Here is a 24,834-nt window from a genome sequence, read left to right on the forward strand (position 1 = left end):
TTACAATGATCACCACAATGTTCCAACGTTCTGTTTGATGAACCCTCCAGGTCAGGTTGTGTTCCATAGGAGCCAACATGGCATCCACAGAGACGGTTTCCTGACCTCTGTAGGACACAACCCTGAACTGGACCATAACCTTCCTGATCACTGTATGCCCTCTCACCTGTGACCTTTGACCTGTCGGCGGGGGGCGTATCGGGAGCGTCTGCATCCTCGGGGGAGCTGGAAAGGGAGATGAAGGATGGCAGCTTGGTGTTGTGACGACCTGAGGACGAGGGTGTCGATGGATCTGCCTGAGCAGAACCCTGAGGGAGAAGCACTGACAGGCTGGTCCTGGAGGGAGGAGAAAACATCCGCTGTGATTCATTCAATCTGTACATATCTGAACAAAACATATTTTGTATATTGTATTACTTTTGTCTATTAAAACCTCTTGAAACTAGGGGGCACTATTTTCATTTTTGGAAAAATAACGTTCCCAAAGTAAAACGGGCTATTTTGTCAGGACAAGATTCTAGAATATGCATATAATTGACATCCTAGGATAGAAAACACTCTAAAGTTTCCAAAACTGTCAAAATATTGTCTGTGAGTATAACAGAACTGATATTGCAGGCGGAAGCCTGAGAAAAATCCAATCAGGAAGTGACTCATGTTTTGAAAGCTCTGCGTTCCGATGCGTCCCTATTGAGCAGTGAATGGGCTATCAACCAGATTCCTTTTTCTACGTATTCCCCAAGGTGTCGACAGCATTTTGACGTAGTTTCACGCCTTTATGTTGAAGAATGAGCGTAAACGACTACATTACGTAAGTGTCTGGCTGAGGGCTCTCAGAGTAATTCTTGCGTAATAGACATGCTGTTGTGCAAATGGAATAGACAACAGGTGGAAATTATAGGCTATTAGCAAGACACCCCCAATAAAGGAGTGGTTCTGCAGGTGGGGACCACAGACCACTTCTCAGTTCCTATGCTTCCTGGCTGATGTTTTGGTCACTTTTGAATGCTGGCGGTGCTTTCACTCTAGTGGTAGCATGAGATGGAGTCTACAACCCACACAAGTGGCTCAGGTAGTGCAGCTCATCCAGGATGGAACATCAATGCGAGCTGTGGCAAGAAGGTTTGCTGTGTCTGTCAGCGTGTCCAGAGCATGGAGGTGCTACCAGGAGACAGGCCAGTTTATCAGGAGACGTGGAGGAGGCCATAGGAGGGCAACAATCCAGCAGCAGGACCGCTACCTCTGCCTTTGTGCAAGGAGGAGCAGGAGGAGCACTGCCAGAGCCCTGCAAAATGACCTCCAGCAGGCCACAAATGTGCATGTGTCTGCTCAAACGGTCAGAAACAGACTCCATGAGGGTGGTATGGGGGCTCGACGTCCACAGGTGGGGGTTGTGCTTACAGCCCAACACCGTGCAGGACGTTTGGCATTTGCCAGAGAACACCAAGATTGTCAAATTCCCCACTGGCGCCCTGTGCTCTTCACAGATGAAAGCAGGTTCACACTGAGCATGTGACAGAGTCTGGAGACGCCGTGGAGAACGTTCTGCTGCCTGCAACATCCTCCAGCATGTCCGGTTTGGCGGTGGGTCAGTCATGGTGTGGGGTGGCATTTCTTTGGGGGGCCGTACAGCCCTCCATGTGCTCACCAGAGGTAGCCTGACTGCCATTAGGTACCGAGATGAGATCCTCAGACCCCTTGTGAGACCATATGCTGGTGCGGTTGGCCCTGGGTTCCTCCTAATGCAAGACAATGCTAGACCTCATGTGGCTGGAGTGTGTCAGCAGTTCCTGCAAGAGGAAGGCATTGATGCTATGGACTGGCCCGCCCGTTCCCCAGACCTGAATCCAATTGAGCACATCTGGGATATCACGTCTCGCTCCATCCACCAACGCCACGTTGCACCACAGACTGTCCAGGAGTTGGCGGATGCTTTAGTCCAGGTCTGGGAGGAGATCCCTCAGGAGACCATCCGCCACCTCATCAGGAGCATGCCCAGGCATTGTAGGGAGGTCATACAGGCACGTGGAGGCCACACACACTACTGAGCCTCATTTTGACTTGTTTTAAGGACATTACATCAAAGTTGGATCAGCCTGTAGTGTGGTTTTCCACTTTAATTTTGAGTGTGACTCCAAATACAGACCTCCATGGGTTGATAAATTTGATTTCCATTGATAATTTTTGTGTGATTTTGTTGTCAGCACATTCAACTATGTAAAGAAAAAAGTATTTAATAAGAATATTTCATTCATTCAGATCTAGGATGGGTTATTTTAGTGTTCCCTTTATTTTTTTGAGCAGTGTATTATCGAATAGATATTTGAAAAACACCTTGAGGATTGATTATAAACAAAGTTTGCCATGTTTCTGTTGATATTATGGAGATAATTTGGAATATTTTTCGGCGTTATCGTGACCACAATTTCCGGTCGAATTCTCAGCCAAACGTGAAGAACTAACGAGCTATTTCGGAAAAAAGGAACATTTGCTATTTAACTGGGAGTCTCGTGAGTGAAAACATCCGAAGCTAATCAAAGGTAAACGATTTAATTTGATTGCTTTTCTGATTTTCGTGACCAGGTTGCCTGCTGCTAGCTAGGCATAATGCTATGCTAGGCTATCGATAAACTTACACAAATGCTTGTCTTGTTTTGGCTGTAAAGCATAATTTCCAAATCTGAGATGACAGGGTGATTAACAAAAGGCTAAGCTGTGTTTCAATATATTTCACTTGTGATTTCATGAATATGAATATTTTCTAGTAATATTTTTTGTCTGTTGCGTTATGCTAATTAGTGTCAGTTGATGACAATTCTCCCAGATCCGGGAGAGGGAGTTCCAAGACTTATTGTTACATTTCAAATGTTCATTACATTTATTCCATTCCACTTTCTAATGGGTAAAACTGGTTGAAATGACATTGGGTTTATTGCTTGATTATCTTGACCGAGAGCCTGTGTCCTGACCTCTTGGTACGGGCCTTCTTGGCCGGGGTGGCGGAGGGGCCTGTAGTTGCCCTGGCATTAGGAGTGGTGCGTTTGGCCCTCTGACGGTGCTGGAGCTTACAATGGGCCCCTTGGGGACAGGAGCCAGTACTGGAGAAGTCTGGACACACCAGGGTGTGCTTCTTCTTACACTGAGGAGGTCAGAGGAGAGGACAGAGGAGAGGTCAGAGGAGAGGTCAGAGGAGAGGTCAGAGGAGAGGATAGACATAAAACACAGCCTAACAGATCACAGGAAGCGGACATGGGATGTGTGTGGTGAGTTACTCTGTGTTTCAGGTGTGTGTGTGTAGCGGTCAGAGTGTGTGTGTGTGTAGCGGTCAGAGTGTGTGTGTGTAGCGGTCAGAGTGTGTGTGTGTAGCGGTCAGAGTGTGTGTGTGTAGCGGTCAGAGTGTGTGTGTGTGTAGCGGTCAGAGTGTGTGTGTGTGTAGCGGTCAGAGTGTGTGTGTGTGTAGCGGTCAGAGTGTGTGTGTGTAGCGGTCAGAGTGTGTGTGTGTAGCGGTCAGAGTGTGTGTGTGTAGCGGTCAGAGTGTGTGTGTGTGTAGCGGTCAGAGTGTGTGTGTGTGTAGCGGTCAGAGTGTGTGTGTGTGTAGCGGTCAGAGTGTGTGTGTGTGTGTAGCGGTCAGAGTGTGTGTGTGTGTGTAGCGGTCAGAGTGTGTGTGTGTGTAGCGGTCAGAGTGTGTGTGTAGCGGTCAGAGTGTGTGTGTGTAGCGGTCAGAGTGTGTGTGTGTAGCGGTCAGAGTGTGTGTGTGTAGCGGTCAGAGTGTGTGTGTGTAGCGGTCAGAGTGTGTGTGTAGCGGTCAGAGTGTGTGTGTGTAGCGGTCAGAGTGTGTGTGTGTGTAGCGGTCAGAGTGTGTGTGTGTAGCGGTCAGAGTGTGTGTGTGTGGCGGTCAGAGTGTGTGTGTGTGGCGGTCAGAGTGTGTGTGTGTGGCGGTCAGAGTGTGTGTGTGTAGCGGTCAGAGTGTGTGTGTGTAGCGGTCAGAGTGTGTGTGTGTAGCGGTCAGAGTGTGTGTGTGTAGCGGTCAGAGTGTGTGTGTGTAGCGGTCAGAGTGTGTGTGTAGCGGTCAGAGTGTGTGTGTAGCGGTCAGAGTGTGTGTGTAGCGGTCAGAGTGTGTGTGTAGCGGTCAGAGTGTGTGTGTAGCGGTCAGAGTGTGTGTGTGTAGAGGTCAGAGTGTGTGTGTAGCGGTCAGAGTGTGTGTGTGTAGCGGTCAGAGTGTGTGTGTAGCGGTCAGAGTGTGTGTGTGTAGCGGTCAGAGTGTGTGTGTGTAGCGGTCAGATTGTGTGTGTGTAGCGGTCAGAGTGTGTGTGTGTAGCGGTCAGAGTGTGTGTGTGTAGCGGTCAGAGTGTGTGTGTAGCGGTCAGAGTGTGTGTGTGTAGCGGTCAGAGTGTGTGTGTAGCGATCAGAGTGTGTGTGTGTAGCGGTCAGAGTGTGTGTATGTAGCGGTCAGAGTGTGTGTGTAGCGGTCAGAGTGTGTGTGTAGCGGTCAGAGTGTGTGTGTGTAGCGGTCAGAGTGTGTGTGTAGCGATCAGAGTGTGTGTGTGTAGCGGTCAGAGTGTGTGTATGTAGCGGTCAGAGTGTGTGTGTAGCGGTCAGAGTGTGTGTGTGTAGCGGTCAGAGTGTGTGTGTGTAGCGGTCAGAGTGTGTGTGTGTAGCGGTCAGAGTGTGTGTGTGTAGCGGTCAGAGTGTGTGTGTAGCGATCAGAGTGTGTGTGTGTAGCGGTCAGAGTGTGTGTGTAGCGGTCAGAGTGTGTGTGTAGCGGTCAGAGTGTGTGTGTAGCGGTCAGAGTGTGTGTGTGTAGCGGTCAGAGTGTGTGTGTAGCGGTCAGAGTGTGTGTGTAGCGGTCAGAGTGTGTGTATGTAGCGGTCAGAGTGTGTGTATGTAGCGGTCAGAGTGTGTGTGTAGCGGTCAGAGTGTGTGTGTAGCGGTCAGAGTGTGTGTGTGTAGCGGTCAGAGTGTGTGTGTAGCGGTCAGAGTGTGTGTGTGTAGCGGTCAGAGTGTGTGTGTAGCGGTCAGAGTGTGTATGTAGCGGTCAGAGTGTGTGTGTAGCGGTCAGAGTGTGTGTATGTAGCGGTCAGAGTGTGTGTATGTAGCGGTCAGAGTGTGTGTATGTAGCGGTCAGAGTGTGTGTGTAGCGGTCAGAGTGTGTGTATGTAGCGGTCAGAGTGTGTGTATGTAGCGGTCAGAGTGTGTGTATGTAGCGGTCAGAGTGTGTGTGTAGCGGTCAGAGTGTGTGTGTGTAGCGGTCAGAGTGTGTGTGTAGCGGTCAGAGTGTGTGTATGTAGCGGTCAGAGTGTGTGTGTGTAGCGGTCAGAGTGTGTGTGTAGCGGTCAGAGTGTGTGTGTGTAGCGGTCAGAGTGTGTGTATGTAGCGGTCAGAGTGTGTGTGTGTAGCGGTCAGAGTGTGTGTGTAGCGGTCAGAGTGTAGGTAACCATTAAACCAACGGTTATAGATAATGAAAATAAAATATATCTAAAAAAAAAGGTGTGGGGCGAACAGCTGACTGAAGACGGGACGGCCAGGCATTTGTGCGGTTGGCAATGTAACTGGTAAACTCATAGGTACACTCGCAATGGCGGCCTGCCAGAAATAGAGCAAGGATCGGGGGGCAGGGGTCTGCAGATCGAGTTTCCGGGAACACTTTGGACTCCAGGTCACCCCATGATCCCTGCAGCTCTGGCACCCCTCTCCTCTCCCTGATGAGGCACCTTACCTTCTGCTACCCTCACCGCCACCAACCCCAACCCCCATCACATCCATGTCCTGCACCCAAAGGACCAGGCCAGGTTAGATCTTAGACTCAGCTCACTTTCAGGAAGAGGCAAACCAAAACACTCACAAATGCATGGGAAGTGTTGATTTTGACAAATTCTATATGTTTTTATGCCCTAACGTAAACATTGGCGCCATTTGGAAAATGTAGCAAGGCCTGTCTGTCTCTATTACAGTATCGGTCTGTTCCAATTCAACAGTCTGAGTGGAGGGGCAGATTTTCAACCCTTTACATTCTAACTGATATCCACCCAGGGGCTATAGTGCTGGGAATGGGACCATACAAAGACTTACAACAGTTTAGGTCCTTTCTCCAGTAGAAGGAGATGGAGGGGGGGGGGGGGGGGGATTGAGCTAAAAGCCAAGTCCACTAAGACTCACAGCTGTCTCATACATTGTCATTTTCATAAAACACTGAAGAGAGAGAGAGAGCGCGAGAGAACGAGCCGAGAAATGGAAGATTTAAAAAAAAGTGAAAGTGGACAGAACATCTTTATTCCACACCAAGTTAACAATTTTCCACTTGATTTAAGGAATGCTGGGATGTCTCAGGTCTATTAGAAGAGCTCTCTCCACTGGGCCCCAAACCAGGACGAGTCAGCACATTTACCATTACAGAGAGAGAAGAAGAGGGAAAGAGGGAGGGAAGGGGGAAAGAGGGAGGAGAAGGGGGAAAGAGGGAGAGAGGCTACGAGAGACACGGGGGGTGGAGAGACACAGCGGGGGTGGAGAGGCACAGCGAGGGTGGAGAGAGACACAGAGGAGGGTGGAGAGACACACGGGGGGGTGGAGAGACACACGGGGGGGGTGGAGAGACACACGGGGGGGTGGAGAGACACACGGGGGGTGGAGAGACACGGGGGGGTGGAGAGACACGGGGGGTGGAGAGACACGGGGGGTGGAGAGACACGGGGGGTGGAGAGACACGGGAGGTGGAGAGACACGGGGGGTGGAGAGACACGGGGGGTGGAGAGACAGGGGGGGTGGAGAGACAGGGGGGGTGGAGAGACGGGGGGGTGGAGAGACAGGGGGGGTGGAGAGACACGGGAGGTGGAGAGACACGGGGGGTGGAGAGACACGGGGGGTGGAGACTCGGGGGGGTGGAGACACGGGGGGGTGGATTGGGGTTGAAAAGAGAGGAAGGGAAGTTGTGTTGTGGAGATGGAGAAAGGTGGGAGATCAGGGGGATGAGAGAAGGAGAGACCAAGAAAGAGACCGAATTGGAGGAAATGAGAAAGAGAGGAGCAAAATAACAAAAAAGTGAAAGAGACAAGAAAACGGGGAGAAGAGGAATAAGGATGGAGAATGAAAGTGAAGGTGGTTACTGGTGGGGGGTAGATAGAGAAGAGAGGGAGAGAGAGAGGGACGGATAAGGGAGCGGGAGACAAAGTGAGAGATGGAATGAGAGAAGAAGATGGAGATCGAGAGAGAGAGAGAGAGAGAGAGAGAGAGAGAGAGAGAGAGAGAAGCAGGGTTAACCCCTGAACTGCTGGAGTGTCTATCTGCCCCATACAGCCATCATCAGCACTTTCTCCATCTATAATTACTGCCTGCTATCCATCACGCAGCCGCCAGCTAGCACGCTGCAATACACACACACACACTCACACGGAAAATCACAGACCTAAGCACTTCAGCTAATAGAATAAATATTAATATCCTTTTTGTTTTATATACTCATTTCTCTGTGCAATATTTAAATGAGGCCTGACAGTGTGAAAAAGCATGTGCTACACAGACAATCAGAAACAACAGAGAGCGAGACAGAGAGAGCGAGACAGAGAGAGCGAGACAGAGAGAGCGAGACACAGAGCGAGACACAGAGCGAGACACAGAGCGAGACACAGAGCGAGAGACAGAGAGAGCGAGCGCGAGACAGAGAGAGCGAGCGCGAGACGGAGCGAGCGCGAGACGGAGCGAGCGAGACAGAGCGAGCGAGCGCGAGACAGAGCGAGCGAGCGCGAGACAGAGCGAGCGAGCGCGAGACAGAGCGAGCGAGCGCGAGACAGAGCGAGCGAGCGCGAGACAGAGCGAGCGAGCGCGAGACAGAGCGAGACAGAGCGAGCGAGCGAGACAGAGAGAGCGAGCGAGACAGAGAGAGCGAGCGAGACAGAGAGAGCGAGCGAGACACAGAGCGAGACACAGAGCGAGACACAGAGCGAGACACAGAGCGAGACACAGACCGAGACACAGACCGAGACACAGACCGAGACACAGACCGAGACACAGACCGAGAGACAGACTGAGAGACAGACTGAGAGACAGAGAGAGCGAGAGCGAGACAGAGCGAGCGAGGTTGCAACACTCACTACAGAGTTCCAAAATCCTTCTGAAAGCAACGTCAGCACAAGATCTATTCGTTGGGAGCTTCATGAAATGGGTTTCTATGGCAGAGCAGCCACACACAAGCCTAAGATCACCATGCACAATGCTAAGCGTCGGCTAGAGGGGTGTAAAGGTCACTGCCATTAGACTCTGGAGCAGTGGAAACACGTTCTCTAGGGTGATGAATCACGCTTCACCATCTGGCAGTTCGACGGACAAATCTAAGTTTGGCGGACGCCAGGAGAATGCTACCTACCCCAATGCATAGTACAAACTGTAAAGTTTGGTGGAAGAGGAATAATGGTCTGGGGATGTTTTTCATGGTTCGGCCTAGGCCTCTTAGTTCCAGTGAAGAGAAATCTTTACACTACAGCATACAATGACATTCTAGACGATTCTGTGCTTCACACTTTGTGGCAACAGTTTGGGGAAGGCCCTTTCCTGTTTCAGCATGACAATACCCCTGTGCACAAAGTAAGGTCCATACAGAAATCCTTTGCCAAGATTGGTGTGGAAGAACTTGACTGGCCTGCACAGAGTCCTGACCCCAACCCCATCGAACACCTTTGGGATGAATTGGAACACCGACTGCGAGCCAGGCATAATCGCCCAACATCAGTGCCCGACCTCACTAATGCTCGTGGCTGAATGGAAGCAAGTCCCCGCAGCAATGTTCCAACATCTAGTGGAAAGCCTTCCCAGAAGAGTGGAAGTTGTTATAGCAGCAAAGGGGGGACCAACTTCATATTAATGCCCATGATTTTGGAATGAGATGTTCGATGAGCAGGTGTCCACATACTTTTGGTAATGTAGTGTATATCTGTGTAGAGGATGTACATGAGTGTGAATGTACCTTTTCTGCCACAGGGCAGTAGATCATGATAAAGAGAGAGATGGAGAGAATGTTTGTGACTGACTGTATGTGTGTGTTATACCTTCTGACCCTGAGGGCAGTACCCCCTGATGAAGTCCTGGCACACAGCAGCTTTGCAGGACACGTATACATGGCTGTAGGGACAGCTACTGTTGTTACATATACCCTTCAGGAAGTACGAACACACAGGCATCTAGAGAGAGAAGTTGTTGTTACAATATATCTACAGGAATGACATACGAATAAAACATTTGAAATTGATTTGAACATTTAATTAAGAGAGAGAACGAGAGACGCAAAACAGAGAGAGAGAGAGAGAGAGTAAAGGGAGAAAGACAGAGAGAGTAAAGAGAGAGAAAGAGAGAGAGAGAGAGTAAAGAGAGAGAAAGAAAGAGAGAGTAAAGAGAGAAAAAGACAGAGAGAAAGAAAAGAGAGAGTAAAGAGAGAAAGACAGAGAGAGAGTCGAGAGAGAGAGACAGAGAGAGAGTCGAGAGAGAAAGAGAGAGAGAGAGTCGAGAGAGAAAGACAGAGAGAGAAAGACAGAAAGAGAGAGAGTAAAGAGAGAAAGACAGAGAGAGTCGAGAGAGAGAGTAAAGAGAGAGAAAGACAGAGAGAGAAAGACAGAGAGAGAGTAAATAGAGAAAGATAGAGAAAGAGAGTAAAGAGAGAAAGACAGAGAGAGAGTAAAGAGTGAGAAAGACAGAGAGAGAGTAAAGAGAGAGAAAGAGAGAGAGAGTAAAGAGTGGGAAAGACAGAGAGAGAGTAAAGAGAGAGAAAGACAGAGAGAGAGTAAAGAGAGAGAAAGAGAGAGAGAGAGTAAAGAGAGAAAGACAGAGAAAGAAAGACAGAGAGAGAGAGTAAAGAGAGAGAAAGAGAGACGAGAGTAAAGAGTGGGAAAGAGAGACGAGAGTAAAGAGTGGGAAAGAGAGATGAGAGTAAAGAGAGAGAAAGACAGAGAGAGAGAGTAAAGAGAGAGAAAGACAGAGAGAGAGAGTAAAGAGAGAGAAAGACAGAGAGAGAGAGTAAAGAGAGAAAGACAGAGAGAGAGTAAAGAGAGAGTCGAGAGAGAGAGTAAAGAGAGAGTCGAGAGAGAAAGACAGAGAGAGAGTAAAGAGAGAGAGAGTCGAGAGAGAAAGACAGAGAGAAGAGAGAGTCGAGAGAGAGTCGAGAGAGAGTCAAGAGAGAGTAAAGAGAGAGTAAAGAGAGAGTAAAGAGAGAGTAAAGAGAGAGTAAAGAGAGAGAGAGAGAGTAAAGAGAGAGAGAGAGAGGAGAGAGAAAGAGAGAGAGAGAAAAGAGAGAGTCGTGAGAGAAAGACAGAGAGAAAAGAGAGAAAGACAGAAAGAGAGAGAGTAAAGAGAGAAAGACAGAGAGAAGAGAGAGAAAGACAGAGAGAGAGAAAAGAGAGAGAGTCGAGAGAGAGTCGAGAGAGAGTCGAGAGAGAAAGATGGCCTTAATTGCAGTCAACAGAGAAAGTGTGTGTGACAGAATGCGCACAGGTGTGTGAGAAATGTCCTGTTGTATGTGTGTGTGTGAATGAGCGACACTGTGTGAGAGTAGTGCAGTCTAAATATACTCCACACACACACTGATCTAGAGAGAGAAAATGAGCTACAGAGAGAGAGAGATAGAGAGAAAAGGAGCTAGAGAGAGAGAAAAGGAGCTAGAGAGAGAGAGAAAAGGAGCTAGAGAGAGAGAAGAGGAGTTAGAGAGAGAGAAGAGGAGTTAGAGAGAGAGAGAAAAGGAGCTAGAGAGAGAGAGAAAAGGAGCTAGAGAGAGAAAATGAGCTAGAGAGAGAAAAGGAGCTAGAGATAGGAAAAGGAGCTAGAGAGAGAAAAGGAGCTAAAGAGAGAGAGAGAACAGGAGCTAAAGAGAGAGAGAGAGAGAGAGAGAGAGAGAAAAGGAGCTAGAGAGAGAAAGGGAGCTAGAGAGAAAAGGAGAGGGGTGGGGTGGGGTGAGGGGGAAGGAGAGGGCCGGGGTGGGGTGAGGGGGAAGGAGAGGGCCGGGGTGGGGTGAGGGGGAAGGAGAGGGCCGGGGTGGGGTGAGGGGGAAGGAGAGGGCCAGGGTATGGTGAGGGGGAAGGAGAGGGCCAGGGTATGGTGAGGGGGAAGGAGAGGGCCAGGGTGGGGTGAGGGGGAAGGAGAGGGCCGGGGTGGGGTGAGGGGGAAGGAGAGGGCCGGGGTGGGGTGAGGGGGAAGGAGAGGGCCAAGGTATGGTGAGGGGGAAGGAGAGGGCCAGGGTGGGGTGAGGGGGAAGGAGAGGGCCGGGGTGGGGTGAGGGGGAAGGAGAGGGCCAGGGCATGGTGAGGGGGAAGGAGAGGGCCAGGGTATGGTGAGGGGGAAGGAGAAGGCCAGGGTGGGGTGAGGGGGAAGGAGAGGGCCAGGGTGGGGTGAGGGGGAAGGAGAGGGCCAGGATGGGGTTAAGGGAAGGAGAGGGCCAGGATGGGGTTAAGGGAAGGAGAGGGCCAGGGGGAAAGGAAGGAGAGATCCAGGCCGTCTTGTTGAAATGGGATCAGTTCTATCTAATTAACTGCTACAGAAATATTTATCCAGGCTGCAGCTTGTCCAGCTATCATGATGTGTTTATGTGCTGGCTGTGTGTACGGTCGCCAGGGAACGGGGGGTTGGGACGGGCAAAGGTGGGGGTACAGGGGGTCTAGTTTCAGGGTGTTATTTGTGAGGAGCACAGGATTGGGGCCCCCAGTAGCGCCAGGATAAAGTTCAGATGGATACCCCCCCACTCCCCTCCAGTGGTGGAAATTACCCAATTGTCATACTTGAGTTTAAGTAATGATACCTTAATAGAAAATGACTCAAGAAAAAGTGAAAGTCACCCAATACAATACTACTTAAGTAAAAGTAAGGTTTTAAATATACTTAAGTATCAAAAGTAAATGTAATTGCAATAATATACTTAAGTATCAAAAATCAAATTAAAAGTATACCTCATTTCAAACTCCTTATATTAAGCAAACCAGACGACACCATTTACTTTCTTCCCATCTACAGATAGCCAGGGGAACACTCCAACACTCAGACATCATTTACAAACAAAGCCTTTGTGTTTCGTGAGTCCGCCAGATCAGAGGCAGTAGGGATGATCAGTGATGATCAAAATGCACTTTTGGGTGTCTGGGAAAATGTATGGAGTAAAAAAGTACATAATTTTCTTTAGGAATGTAGCGAAGTAAAAGTTGTCAAAAATATAAATAGTAAAGTACAGACCCCCCAAAAAATTTACACAACTCCCCTCTATCCCGACCCCCGTCCGCTTCACCCTCTCTACTTACCCCCTCACCCTCTCTACCCCCCCCTACCCCCACTCCTCTCTACCCCCCCCCTACCCCCACTCCTCTCTACTCCCACCCACCCCCACCTCTCTACTCGCCCCCACTCCCACCTCTCTACTCGCCCCTACTCCCACCTCTCTACTCGTCCCTACCCCCACCTCTCTACTCGCCCCTACCTCCACCTCTCTACTCGCCCCTACCCCACCTCTCTACTCACCCCTACCCCACCTCTCTACTCAACCCCTACCCCCATCTCTCTACTCACCCCTACCCCCATCTCTCTACTCACCCCTACCCCCATCTCCCCCCTACCCCCACATCCCCCCACCTCTCTACTCACCCCTACCTACACCTCTCTAGTCCCTCCCTCCCTACTCCCCCCCACCTCCCTACTCGCCCCTACCCCCACCTGTCTAGTCCCCCCCACCTCCCTACTCGCCCCTACCCCCACCTCTCTACTCACCCCTACCCCCACCTCTCTAGTCCCCCCTCCCACCTCTCTACTCACCCCTACCCACACCTCTCTACTCACTCCTACCCACACCTCTCTAGTCCCCCCTCCCACCTCCCTACTCACCCCTACCCCCACCTCTCTACTCACCCCTACCCACACCTCTGTACTTCTCCCTTCCCACACCTCTCTACTCACTCCTACCCACACCTCTCTAGTCCCCCCTCCCACCTCCCTACTCACCCCTACCCCCAGCTCTCTACTCACCCCTACCCCCACCTCTCTAGTCCCCCCTACCCCCACCTCTCTAGTCCCCCCCCCCTCCACTCCCCCTTAATTTCTCTGCCCCTGTAAGATAAACGGACAGCTGGCCTCTAGGCACTCTGGGACCACAGCATGACAGCCAACACAGGTGCACAGAATTGCGCGTGTGTGTGTGTGTCTCAGTGTGTGGGTGGGTATGTGACTGTGCGTGTGTGTCTCAGTGTGTGGGTGGGTGTGGATGTGACTGTGCGTGTGTGTCTCGGTCTGTGTGATTGACTGTGTGTATGTGTGTGAGTGTGTGTGCGTGCGTGCGTGCATGCATGTCTTGGTCTTTTTGTGTGTGTGTGTTGGATGGCGAGCCTGGACTGGACACCTGTCTGTGGGTTGTTTTTCTAGAGCAAAACATCTTTCCCTATTTAGTGTCACCACTTTCCTTTCCCCTGAACCAGGATTCCCCAACTGGCACCCATGGTTGACTTTATTTGGCTCCCCAAGTTTTCAGAGCAAAAATAAATAAATTTAAAAAAAAGCTGTAATTTGTATTTTAGTTTCATTGCTGTACATAAAAGATTGTAAACATAACAGGAAATCTATTCCCCTGTAATCTCACACATAATAGAGAGACATGTCTATAAATGTGAGCAAGGTTTGAAATGATTATGTTTTAGTCTAACATACCTGTTTGGGCTTCTGAAGGACAATTTGCAGTCTAGAAATGATTTGTAATTATGCCCCCCCCACCTTTCCACTCAAGAGAAAAAAAATTGGCCCGCACCTGAATCTAGTTTATGATCTCTGCCCTATACGGACTGGCCTAGTTATACTCTGATAAAAAAAAACAACTACATTACTTAATTCTGCGCTGTGGGCCATACACAACCGAATATCCAAGATGGCGTAGCAGTCGGATGTCTTTGTCTTGTCTTATGTATATATATATATGCTTTTATATATTTTTCTTCTGATTCTTTTTAATATTTTTCTTAAACCGCAACTTCAAAATACTCTCCGGCAACCCGCCCCACCCAATGTGGTGTGGATCTCTTTTTTTCTAAAGTATTTCTACTTAAATTGGAGCTGGAATCCCTCAACTGAAGCTAGCTAGCTAACTAGCTACCAGCTATCAGTCAGCTACCCACTGCTAGCGGTCATCAGCTAACCTTTAGCTCGGAAAGCTCTCGCCAGTTTGCACAACACGTTTCAAACCAGAGCACACCGGACCGGTTTTTCTCTCCATATCCCCGGATTCCTATCGCAGCTAGCTAACCGCAACTCGGGTTGACTACTCCTAGCTAACGTTTCCATCCCGGAGCAAGCACCAATTAGCCTGGAGTTAGCCCATGCTAGGCCAATCTCCAAGCGAGGGCTCTTCGGCTTTCCAGGTGGAAAGCATGGCCAGCCGTAGAAAAATGCTTGTTGAAACTCTCATTATAGTGGATTTATTGGTGGTGACAGAGTTTCCTATCCTCAATGCAGTGGGCAGCTGGGAGGAGGTGTACTTATTCTCCATGGACTTTACAGTGTCCCAGACCTTTTTTGAGTTTGTGTTGCAGGAAGCAAATTTCTGCTTGAAAAAGCCTTGGCTTTTTTAACTGCCTGTGTATATTGGTTTCTAGCTTCCTTGAAAAGTTGCATATCACGGAGGCTGTTCAATGCTAATGCAGAACGCCCTAGGATGTTTTTGTGTTGGTTAAAGGCAGTCAGGTCTGGAGTGAACCAAGGGCTATATCTGTTCCTGGTTCTAAATTTCTTGAATGGAGCATGCTTATTTAAGACGATGAGGAAGGCATTTAAAAAAAATAATAACCAGGCATCCTCTACTGACGGGATGAGGTCAATATCCTTCCAGGATACTCGGGCCAGGTCGATTAGAAAGGCCAGCTCGCTGAAGTGTTTCAGGGAGCGTTTGATAGTGATGAGTGGAGGTCGTTTGACCGCTGACCCATTACGGATGCAGGCAATGAGGAAGTGATCGCTGAGATCTTGGTTGAAAACAGCAGAGGTGTATTTAGAGGGCAAGTTGATTAGGATGATATCTATGAGGGTGCCCGTGTTTCAGGCTTTGGGGTGGTACCTGGTAGGTTCATTGATAATTTGTGTGAGATTGAGGGCATCAAGTTTAGACTGTAGGATGGCTGGGGATAGATGGGGGGGCAATCCGTTCACATATGGTGTCCAGAGCAAAGCTGGGGGCAGAGGGTGGTCTGTAGCAGGCGGCAACGGTAAGAGACTTGTTTTTAGAGAGGTGGATTTTTACAGTAGAATTTCAAATTGTTTGGGTACAGGCCTGGCTAGTAGGACAGAACTCTGCAGGCTATCTCTGCAGTAGATTGCAACACCGCCTCCTTTGGCCGTTCTATCTTGTCTGAAAATGTTGTAGTTAGGGATGAAGATTTCAGAATTTTTGGTGGTCTTCCTAAGCCAGGATTCAGACACGGCTAGAACATTAGGAACCAAATCAAACTGTTTTGAAACGAGCAGGTGTCCTACTTTTAACTGCTGACCTATTTGAGATGGATCCAGTTCAGGTGTGTTTGTCTCAGGCCTTTCACAAGAGTAATGAGTGTGTGTGACTGACTGTGAACATATGGGCATGTGTAACCGTCTGTGTGCACATGTGTGTGTGTGTGAGTGTGTGGTCTAGTTAGTTAGAGGGGTTGTGTACCCTTGCCTTTTAAGGTGTTACATGCAAAGGTGTGAACCATATTGGGACATCTGAAACCCTGGACAGGGATAGCCATTTTGGTCATGATAGCGCCACAGTACCCCTTCTCAACACGTAACCCTTACCCCAGAATCAGGTCACGTGTCTGAGTGGCTCTCGGTGTGTATACTGCCAGTGTGTATAGCGTGTGTATATTTCTATCTCAATACTGACAGTGGGAGCACAGAGACAGGAGATGTGCCAATAGTGTGAACATGACTCTAAGCTGTATCTCTATAAAGCCCCTCTTCTACCAGCCATAACTCTATACAGTCCCTCTTCTACCAGCCATAACTCCATACAGCCCCTCTTCTACCAGCCATAACTCTACTCTATACAGCTCTTCTTCTACCAGCCATATCTCTACTCTATACAGCTCTTCTTCTACCAGCCATAACTCTATACAGTTCTTCTTCTGCCAGCCATAACTCTATACAGCCCCTCTTCTACCAGCCATAACTCTATACAGCTCTTCTTCTACCAGCCATAACTCTATACAGCCCCTCTTCAACCAGCCATAACTCTACTCTATACAGCCCTTCTTCTACCAGCCATAACTCTATATATCCCCTCTTCTACCAGCCATAACTCTATACAGCCATAACTCTATACATCCTCTCTTCTACCAGCCATAACTCTATACAGTCCCTCTTCTACCAGCCATAACTCCATACAGCCCCTCTTCTACCAGCCATAACTCTACTCTATACAGCTCTTCTTCTACCAGCCATATCTCTACTCTATACAGCTCTTCTTCTGCCAGCCATAACTCTATACAGCCCCTCTTCTACCAGCCATAACTCTATACAGCTCTTCTTCTACCAGCCATAACTCTATACAGCCCCTCTTCAACCAGCCATAACTCTACTCTATACAGCTCTTCTTCTACCAGCCATAACTCTATACAGCTCTTCTTCTACCAGCCATAACTCTATACAGCCCCTCTTCTACCAGCCATAACTCTATACAGCCATAACTCTATACAGCCCCTCTTCTACCAGCCATAACTCTATACATCCCCTCTTCTAACAGCAATAACTCTATACAGCTCTTCTTCTACCAGCCATAACTCTATACAGCTCTTCTTCTACCAGCCATAACTCTATACAGCCCCTCTTCTACCAGCCATAACTCTATACAGCCATAACTCTATACACCTCCTCTTCTTACAGAAATAACTCTATACAGCTCTTCTTCTACCAGCCATAACTCTATACAGCCCCTCTTCTACCAGCCATAACTCTATACAGCCCCTCTTCTACCAGCCATAACTCTATACAGCTCTTCTTCTACCAGCCATAACTCTATACAGCCCCTCTTCTACCAGCCATAACTCTATACATCCCCTCTTCTACCAGCCATAACTCTATACATCCCTTCTTCTACCAGCCATAACTCTATACAGCTCTTCTTCTACCAGCCATAACTCTATACAGCTCTTCTTCTACCAGCCATAACTCTATACAGCCCCTCTTCTACCAGCCATAACTCTATATATCCCCTCTTCTACCAGCCATAACTCTATACATCCCCTATTCTACCAGCCATAACTCTATACATCCCCTTTTCTACCAGCCATAACTCTATACAGCTCTTCTTCTACCAGCCATAACTCTATACAGCCCCTCTTCTACCAGCCATAACTCTATACAGCTCTTCTTCTACCAGCCATAACTCTATACAGCTCTTCTTCTACCAGCCATAACTCTATACAGCCCCTCTTCTACCAGCCATAACTCTATACAGCCATAACTCTATACAGCCCCTCTTCTACCAGCCATAACTCTATACATCCCCTCTTCTAACAGCAATAACTCTATACAGCTCTTCTTCTACCAGCCATAACTCTATACAGCTCTTCTTCTACCAGCCATAACTCTATACAGCCCCTCTTCTACCAGCCATAACTCTATACAGCCATAACTCTATACACCCCCTCTTCTTACAGAAATAACTCTATACAGCTCTTCTTCTACCAGCCATAACTCTATACAGCCCCTCTTCTACCAGCCATAACTCTATACATCCCCTCTTCTACCAGCCATAACTCTATACATCCCTTCTTCTACCAGCCATAACTCTATACAGCTCTTCTTCTACCAGCCATAACTCTATACAGCTCTTCTTCTACCAGCCATAACTCTATACAGCCCCTCTTCTACCAGCCATAACTCTATATATCCCCTCTTCTACCAGCCATAACTCTATACATCCCCTATTCTACCAGCCATAACTCTATACATCCCCTTTTCTACCAGCCATAACTCTATACAGCTCTTCTTCTACCAGCCATAACTCTATACAGCCCCTCTTCTACCAGCCATAACTCTATACAGCTCTTCTTCTACCAGCCATAACTCTATACAGCTCTTCTTCTACCAGCCATAACTCTATACAGCTCTTCTTCTACCAGCCATAACTCTATACATCCCCTATTCAACCAGCCATTACTCTATACAGCTCTTCTACCAGCCATATCTATATACAGCCCATGTTCTACCAGCCGTAACTCTATACAGCCCCTCTTCTACAAGCCATAACTCTATACAGCCCCTCTTCTACAAGCCATAACTCTATACAGCCCCTCTTCTACAAGCCATAACTCTATACAGCCCTCTAATTCCAGCCATAACTCTATACAGCTCTTCTTCTACCAGCCATAACTCTATACAGCACCTCTCCTACCAGCCATAACTCTATATATCCCCTCTTCTACCAGCCATAACTCTATACATCCCCTATTCTACCAGCCATAACTCTATACATCCCCTTTTCTACCAGCCATAACTCTATACAGCTCTTCTTCTACCAGCCATAACTCTATACATCCCTTCTTCTACCAGCCATAACTCTATACAGCCCCTCTTCTACAAGCCATAACTCTGTACAGCTCTTCTTCTACCAGCCATAACTCTATACAGCACCTCTCCTACCAGCCATAACTCTATACAGCTCCTCTTCTACCAGCCATAACTCTATACAGCCCCTCTTCTACCAGCCATAACTCTACCTCTTCTACCAGCCATAACTCTATACAGCTCTTCTTCTACCAGCCATAACTCTATACATCCCCTATTCAACCAGCCATTACTCTATACAGCTCTTCTACCAGCCATATCTATATACAGCCCATGTTCTACCAGCCGTAACTCTATACAGCCCCTCTTCTACAAGCCATAACTCTATACAGCCCCTCTTCTACAAGCCATAACTCTATACAGCCCCTCTTCTACAAGCCATAACTCTATACAGCCCTCTTCTACCAGCCATAACTCTATACAGCTCTTCTTCTACCAGCCATAACTCTATACAGCACCTCTCCTACCAGCCATAACTCTATATATCCCCTCTTCTACCAGCCATAACTCTATACATCCCCTATTCTACCAGCCATAACTCTATACATCCCCTTTTCTACCAGCCATAACTCTATACAGCTCTTCTTCTACCAGCCATAACTCTATACATCCCTTCTTCTACCAGCCATAACTCTATACAGCCCCTCTTCAACCAGCCATAACTCTACTCTATACAGCCCTTCTTCTACCAGCCATAACTCTATATATCCCCTCTTCTACCAGCCATAACTATACAGCCATAACTCTATACATCCTCTCTTCTACCAGCCATAACTCTATACAGCCCCTCTTCTACCAGCCATAACTCTATACAGCCATAACTCTATACACCCCCTCTTCTTACAGAAATAACTCTATACAGCCATAACTCTATACATCCTCTCTTCTACCAGCCATAACTCTATACATCCTCTCTTCTACCAGCCATAACTCTATACATCCTCTCTTCTACCAGCCATAACTCTATACAGCTCTTCTTCTACCAGCCATAACTCTATACAGCTCTTCTTCTACCAGCCATAACTCTATACAGCCCCTCTTCTACCAGCCATAACTCTATATATCCCCTCTTCTACCAGCCATAACTCTATACAGCCATAACTCTATACATCCTCTCTTCTACCAGCCATAACTCTATACATCCTCTCTTCTACCAGCCATAACTCTATACATCCTCTCTTCTACCAGCCATAACTCTATACATCCTCTCTTCTACCAGCCATAACTCTATACAGCTCTTCTTCTACCAGCCATAACTCTATACAGCTCTTCTTCTACCAGCCATAACTCTATACAGCCCCTCTTCTACCAGCCATAACTCTATACAGCCATAACTCTATACAGCCCCTCTTCTACCAGCCATAACTCTATACATCCCCTCTTCTAACAGCAATAACTCTATACAGCTCTTCTTCTACCAGCCATAACTCTATACAGCTCTTCTTCTACCAGCCATAACTCTATACATCCCCTATTCAACTAGCCATTACTCTATACAGCTCTTCTACCAGCCATATCTATATACAGCCCATGTTCTACCAGCCGTAACTCTATACAGCCCCTCTTCTACAAGCCATAACTCTATACAGCCCCTCTTCTACAAGCCATAACTCTATACAGCCCCTCTTCTACAAGCCATAACTCTATACAGCCCTCTTCTACCAGCCATAACTCTATACAGCTCTTCTTCTACCAGCCATAACTCTATACAGCACCTCTCCTACCAGCCATAACTCTATATATCCCCTCTTCTACCAGCCATAACTCTATACATCCCCTCTTCTAACAGCAATAACTCTATACAGCTCTTCTTCTACCAGCCATAACTCTATACAGCCCCTCTTCTACCAGCCATAACTCTATACAGCCATAACTCTATACAGCCCCTCTTCTACCAGCCATAACTCTATACATCCCCTCTTCTAACAGCAATAACTCTATACAGCTCTTCTTCTACCAGCCATAACTCTATACAGCTCTTCTTCTACCAGCCATAACTCTATACATCCCCTATTCAACTAGCCATTACTCTATACAGCTCTTCTACCAGCCATATCTATATACAGCCCATGTTCTACCAGCCGTAACTCTATACAGCCCCTCTTCTACAAGCCATAACTCTATACAGCCCCTCTTCTACAAGCCATAACTCTATACAGCCCCTCTTCTACAAGCCATAACTCTATACAGCCCTCTTCTACCAGCCATAACTCTATACAGCTCTTCTTCTACCAGCCATAACTCTATACAGCACCTCTCCTACCAGCCATAACTCTATATATCCCCTCTTCTACCAGCCATAACTCTATACATCCCCTATTCTACCAGCCATAACTCTATACATCCCCTTTTCTACCAGCCATAACTCTATACAGCTCTTCTTCTACCAGCCATAACTCTATACATCCCTTCTTCTACCAGCCATAACTCTATACAGCCCCTCTTCTACAAGCCATAACTCTGTACAGCTCTTCTTCTACCAGCCATAACTCTATACAGCACCTCTCCTACCAGCCATAACTCTATACAGCTCCTCTTCTACCAGCCATAACTCTATACAGCCCCTCTTCTACCAGCCATAACTCTACCTCTTCTACCAGCCATAACTCTATACAGCTCTTCTTCTACCAGCCATAACTCTATACATCCCCTATTCAACCAGCCATTACTCTATACAGCTCTTCTACCAGCCATATCTATATACAGCCCATGTTCTACCAGCCGTAACTCTATACAGCCCCTCTTCTACCAGCCATAACTCTATACAGCTCTTCTTCTACCAGCCATAACTCTATACAGCACCTCTCCTACCAGCCATAACTCTATATATCCCCTCTTCTACCAGCCATAACTCTATACATCCCCTATTCTACCAGCCATAACTCTATACATCCCCTTTTCTACCAGCCATAACTCTATACAGCTCTTCTTCTACCAGCCATAACTCTATACATCCCTTCTTCTACCAGCCATAACTCTATACAGCCCCTCTTCAACCAGCCATAACTCTACTCTATACAGCCCTTCTTCTACCAGCCATAACTCTATATATCCCCTCTTCTACCAGCCATAACTATACAGCCATAACTCTATACATCCTCTCTTCTACCAGCCATAACTCTATACATCCCCTCTTCTACCAGCCATAACTATACAGCCATAACTCTATACATCCTCTCTTCTACCAGCCATAACTCTATACAGCCATAACTCTATACACCCCCTCTTCTTACAGAAATAACTCTATACAGCCCCTCTTCTACCAGCCATAACTCTATACAGCCATAACTCTATACACCCCCTCTTCTTACAGAAATAACTCTATACAGCCATAACTCTATACATCCTCTCTTCTACCAGCCATAACTCTATACATCCTCTCTTCTACCAGCCATAACTCTATACATCCTCTCTTCTACCAGCCATAACTCTATACAGCTCTTCTTCTACCAGCCATAACTCTATACAGCTCTTCTTCTACCAGCCATAACTCTATACAGCCCCTCTTCTACCAGCCATAACTCTATATATCCCCTCTTCTACCAGCCATAACTCTATACAGCCATAACTCTATACATCCTCTCTTCTACCAGCCATAACTCTATACATCCTCTCTTCTACCAGCCATAACTCTATACATCCTCTCTTCTACCAGCCATAACTCTATACATCCTCTCTTCTACCAGCCATAACTCTATACAGCTCTTCTTCTACCAGCCATAACTCTATACAGCTCTTCTTCTACCAGCCATAACTCTATACAGCCCCTCTTCTACCAGCCATAACTCTATACAGCCATAACTCTATACAGCCCCTCTTCTACCAGCCATAACTCTATACATCCCCTCTTCTAACAGCAATAACTCTATACAGCTCTTCTTCTACCAGCCATAACTCTATACAGCTCTTCTTCTACCAGCCATAACTCTATACAGCCCCTCTTCTACCAGCCATAACTCTATACAGCCATAACTCTATACACCCCCTCTTCTTACAGAAATAACTCTATACAGCTCTTCTTCTACCAGCCATAACTCTATACAGCCCCTCTTCTACCAGCCATAACTCTATACAGCCCCTCTTCTACCAGCCATAACTCTATACAGCTCTTCTTCTACCAGCCATAACTCTATACAGCCCCTCTTCTACCAGCCATAACTCTATACATCCCCTCTTCTACCAGCCATAACTCTATACATCCCTTCTTCTACCAGCCATAACTCCATACAGCTCTTCTTCTACCAGCCATAACTCTATACAGCTCTTCTTCTACCAGCCATAACTCTATACAGCCCCTCTTCTACCAGCCATAACTCTATATATCCCCTCTTCTACCAGCCATAACTCTATACATCCCCTATTCTACCAGCCATAACTCTATACATCCCCTTTTCTACCAGCCATAACTCTATACAGCTCTTCTTCTACCAGCCATAACTCTATACAGCCCCTCTTCTACCAGCCATAACTCTATACAGCTCTTCTTCTACCAGACATAACTCTATACAGCTATTCTTCTACCAGACATAACTCTATACAGCTCTTCTTCTACCAGCCATAACTCTATACAGCTCTTCTTCTACCAGCCATAACTCTATACAGCTCTTCTTCTACCAGCCATAACTCTATACATCCCCTATTCAACCAGCCATTACTCTATACAGCTCTTCTACCAGCCATATCTATATACAGCCCATGTTCTACCAGCCGTAACTCTATACAGCCCCTCTTCTACAAGCCATAACTCTATACAGCCCCTCTTCTACAAGCCATAACTCTATACAGCCCCTCTTCTACAAGCCATAACTCTATACAGCCCTCTTCTACCAGCCATAACTCTATACAGCTCTTCTTCTACCAGCCATAACTCTATACAGCACCTCTCCTACCAGCCATAACTCTATATATCCCCTCTTCTACCAGCCATAACTCTATACATCCCCTATTCTACCAGCCATAACTCTATACATCCCCTTTTCTACCAGCCATAACTCTATACAGCTCTTCTTCTACCAGCCATAACTCTATACATCCCTTCTTCTACCAGCCATAACTCTATACAGCCCCTCTTCTACAAGCCATAACTCTGTACAGCTCTTCTTCTACCAGCCATAACTCTATACAGCACCTCTTCTACCAGCCATAACTCTATACAGCTCCTCTTCTACCAGCCATAACTCTATACAGCCCCTCTTCTACCAGCCATAACTCTACCTCTTCTACCAGACATAACTCTATACAGCTCTTCTTCTACCAGCCATAACGCTATACAGCACCTCTTCTACCAGCCATGACTCTATACAGCACCTTTCCTACCAGCCATAACTCTATACAGCTCTTCTTCTCCCAGCCAAAACTCTATACAGCACCTTTCCTACCAGCCATAACTCTATACAGCTCTTCTTCTACCAGCCATAACTCTATACAGCTCTTCTTCTACCAGCCATAACTCTATACAGCCCCTCTTCTACCAGCCATAACTCTTTACAGCACCTCTTCTACCAGTCACAACTCTATACAGCTCTTCTTCTACCAGCCATAACTCTATACAGCCCCTCTTCTACCAGCCATAACTCTATACAGCTCTCCGTCTACCAGCCATAACTCTATACAGCCCCTCTTCTACCAGCCATAACTCTATACAGCCCCTCTTCTACCAGCCATAACTCTATACAGCCCCTCTTCTACCAGCCATAACTCTATACATCCCCTCTTCTACCAGCCATAACTCTATACAGCTCTTCTTCTACCAGCCATAACTCTTTACAGCACCTCTTCTACCAGTCACAACTCTATACAGCTCTTCTTCTACCAGCCATAACTCTATACAGCTCTTCTTCTACCAGCCATAACTCTATACAGCACCTCTCCTACCAGCCATAACTCTATATATCCCCTCTTCTACCAGCCATAACTCTATACATCCCCTATTCTACCAGCCATAACTCTATACATCCCCTTTTCTACCAGCCATAACTCTATACAGCTCTTCTTCTACCAGCCATAACTCTATACATCCCTTCTTCTACCAGCCATAACTCTATACAGCCCCTCTTCTACAAGCCATAACTCTGTACAGCTCTTCTTCTACCAGCCATAACTCTATACAGCACCTCTTCTACCAGCCATAACTCTATACAGCTCCTCTTCTACCAGCCATAACTCTATACAGCCCCTCTTCTACCAGCCATAACTCTACCTCTTCTACCAGACATAACTCTATACAGCTCTTCTTCTACCAGCCATAACGCTATACAGCACCTCTTCTACCAGCCATGACTCTATACAGCACCTTTC

The 24,834-nt window shown here is 47.4% G+C and overlaps 1 protein-coding gene across 2 annotated transcripts in view; it reads right to left on the reverse strand.

The window, feature by feature from the left end:
- The window catches only part of LOC110524678 (zinc finger CCCH domain-containing protein 3), a 105,292-nt gene that overhangs the window by 4,750 nt on the left and 75,708 nt on the right, over nt 1-24,834 (reverse strand). For both annotated transcript variants that reach the window (XM_036978563.2, XM_036978561.2), the window contains exons 9-11: nt 9,036-9,167; nt 2,970-3,139; nt 167-336 (exon numbers count right to left, since the gene is read on the reverse strand). In XM_036978563.2, coding sequence (XP_036834458.2) covers nt 167-336; nt 2,970-3,139; nt 9,036-9,167 — 472 coding nt within the window. The remainder of the gene's footprint in view (nt 1-166; nt 337-2,969; nt 3,140-9,035; nt 9,168-24,834) is intronic.

This window comes from Oncorhynchus mykiss, chromosome 5 (assembly GCF_057628025.1).
Source record: "Oncorhynchus mykiss isolate SJ-2025 chromosome 5, ASM5762802v1, whole genome shotgun sequence".
Classification (NCBI taxonomy): Eukaryota; Metazoa; Chordata; class Actinopteri; order Salmoniformes; family Salmonidae; genus Oncorhynchus; species Oncorhynchus mykiss.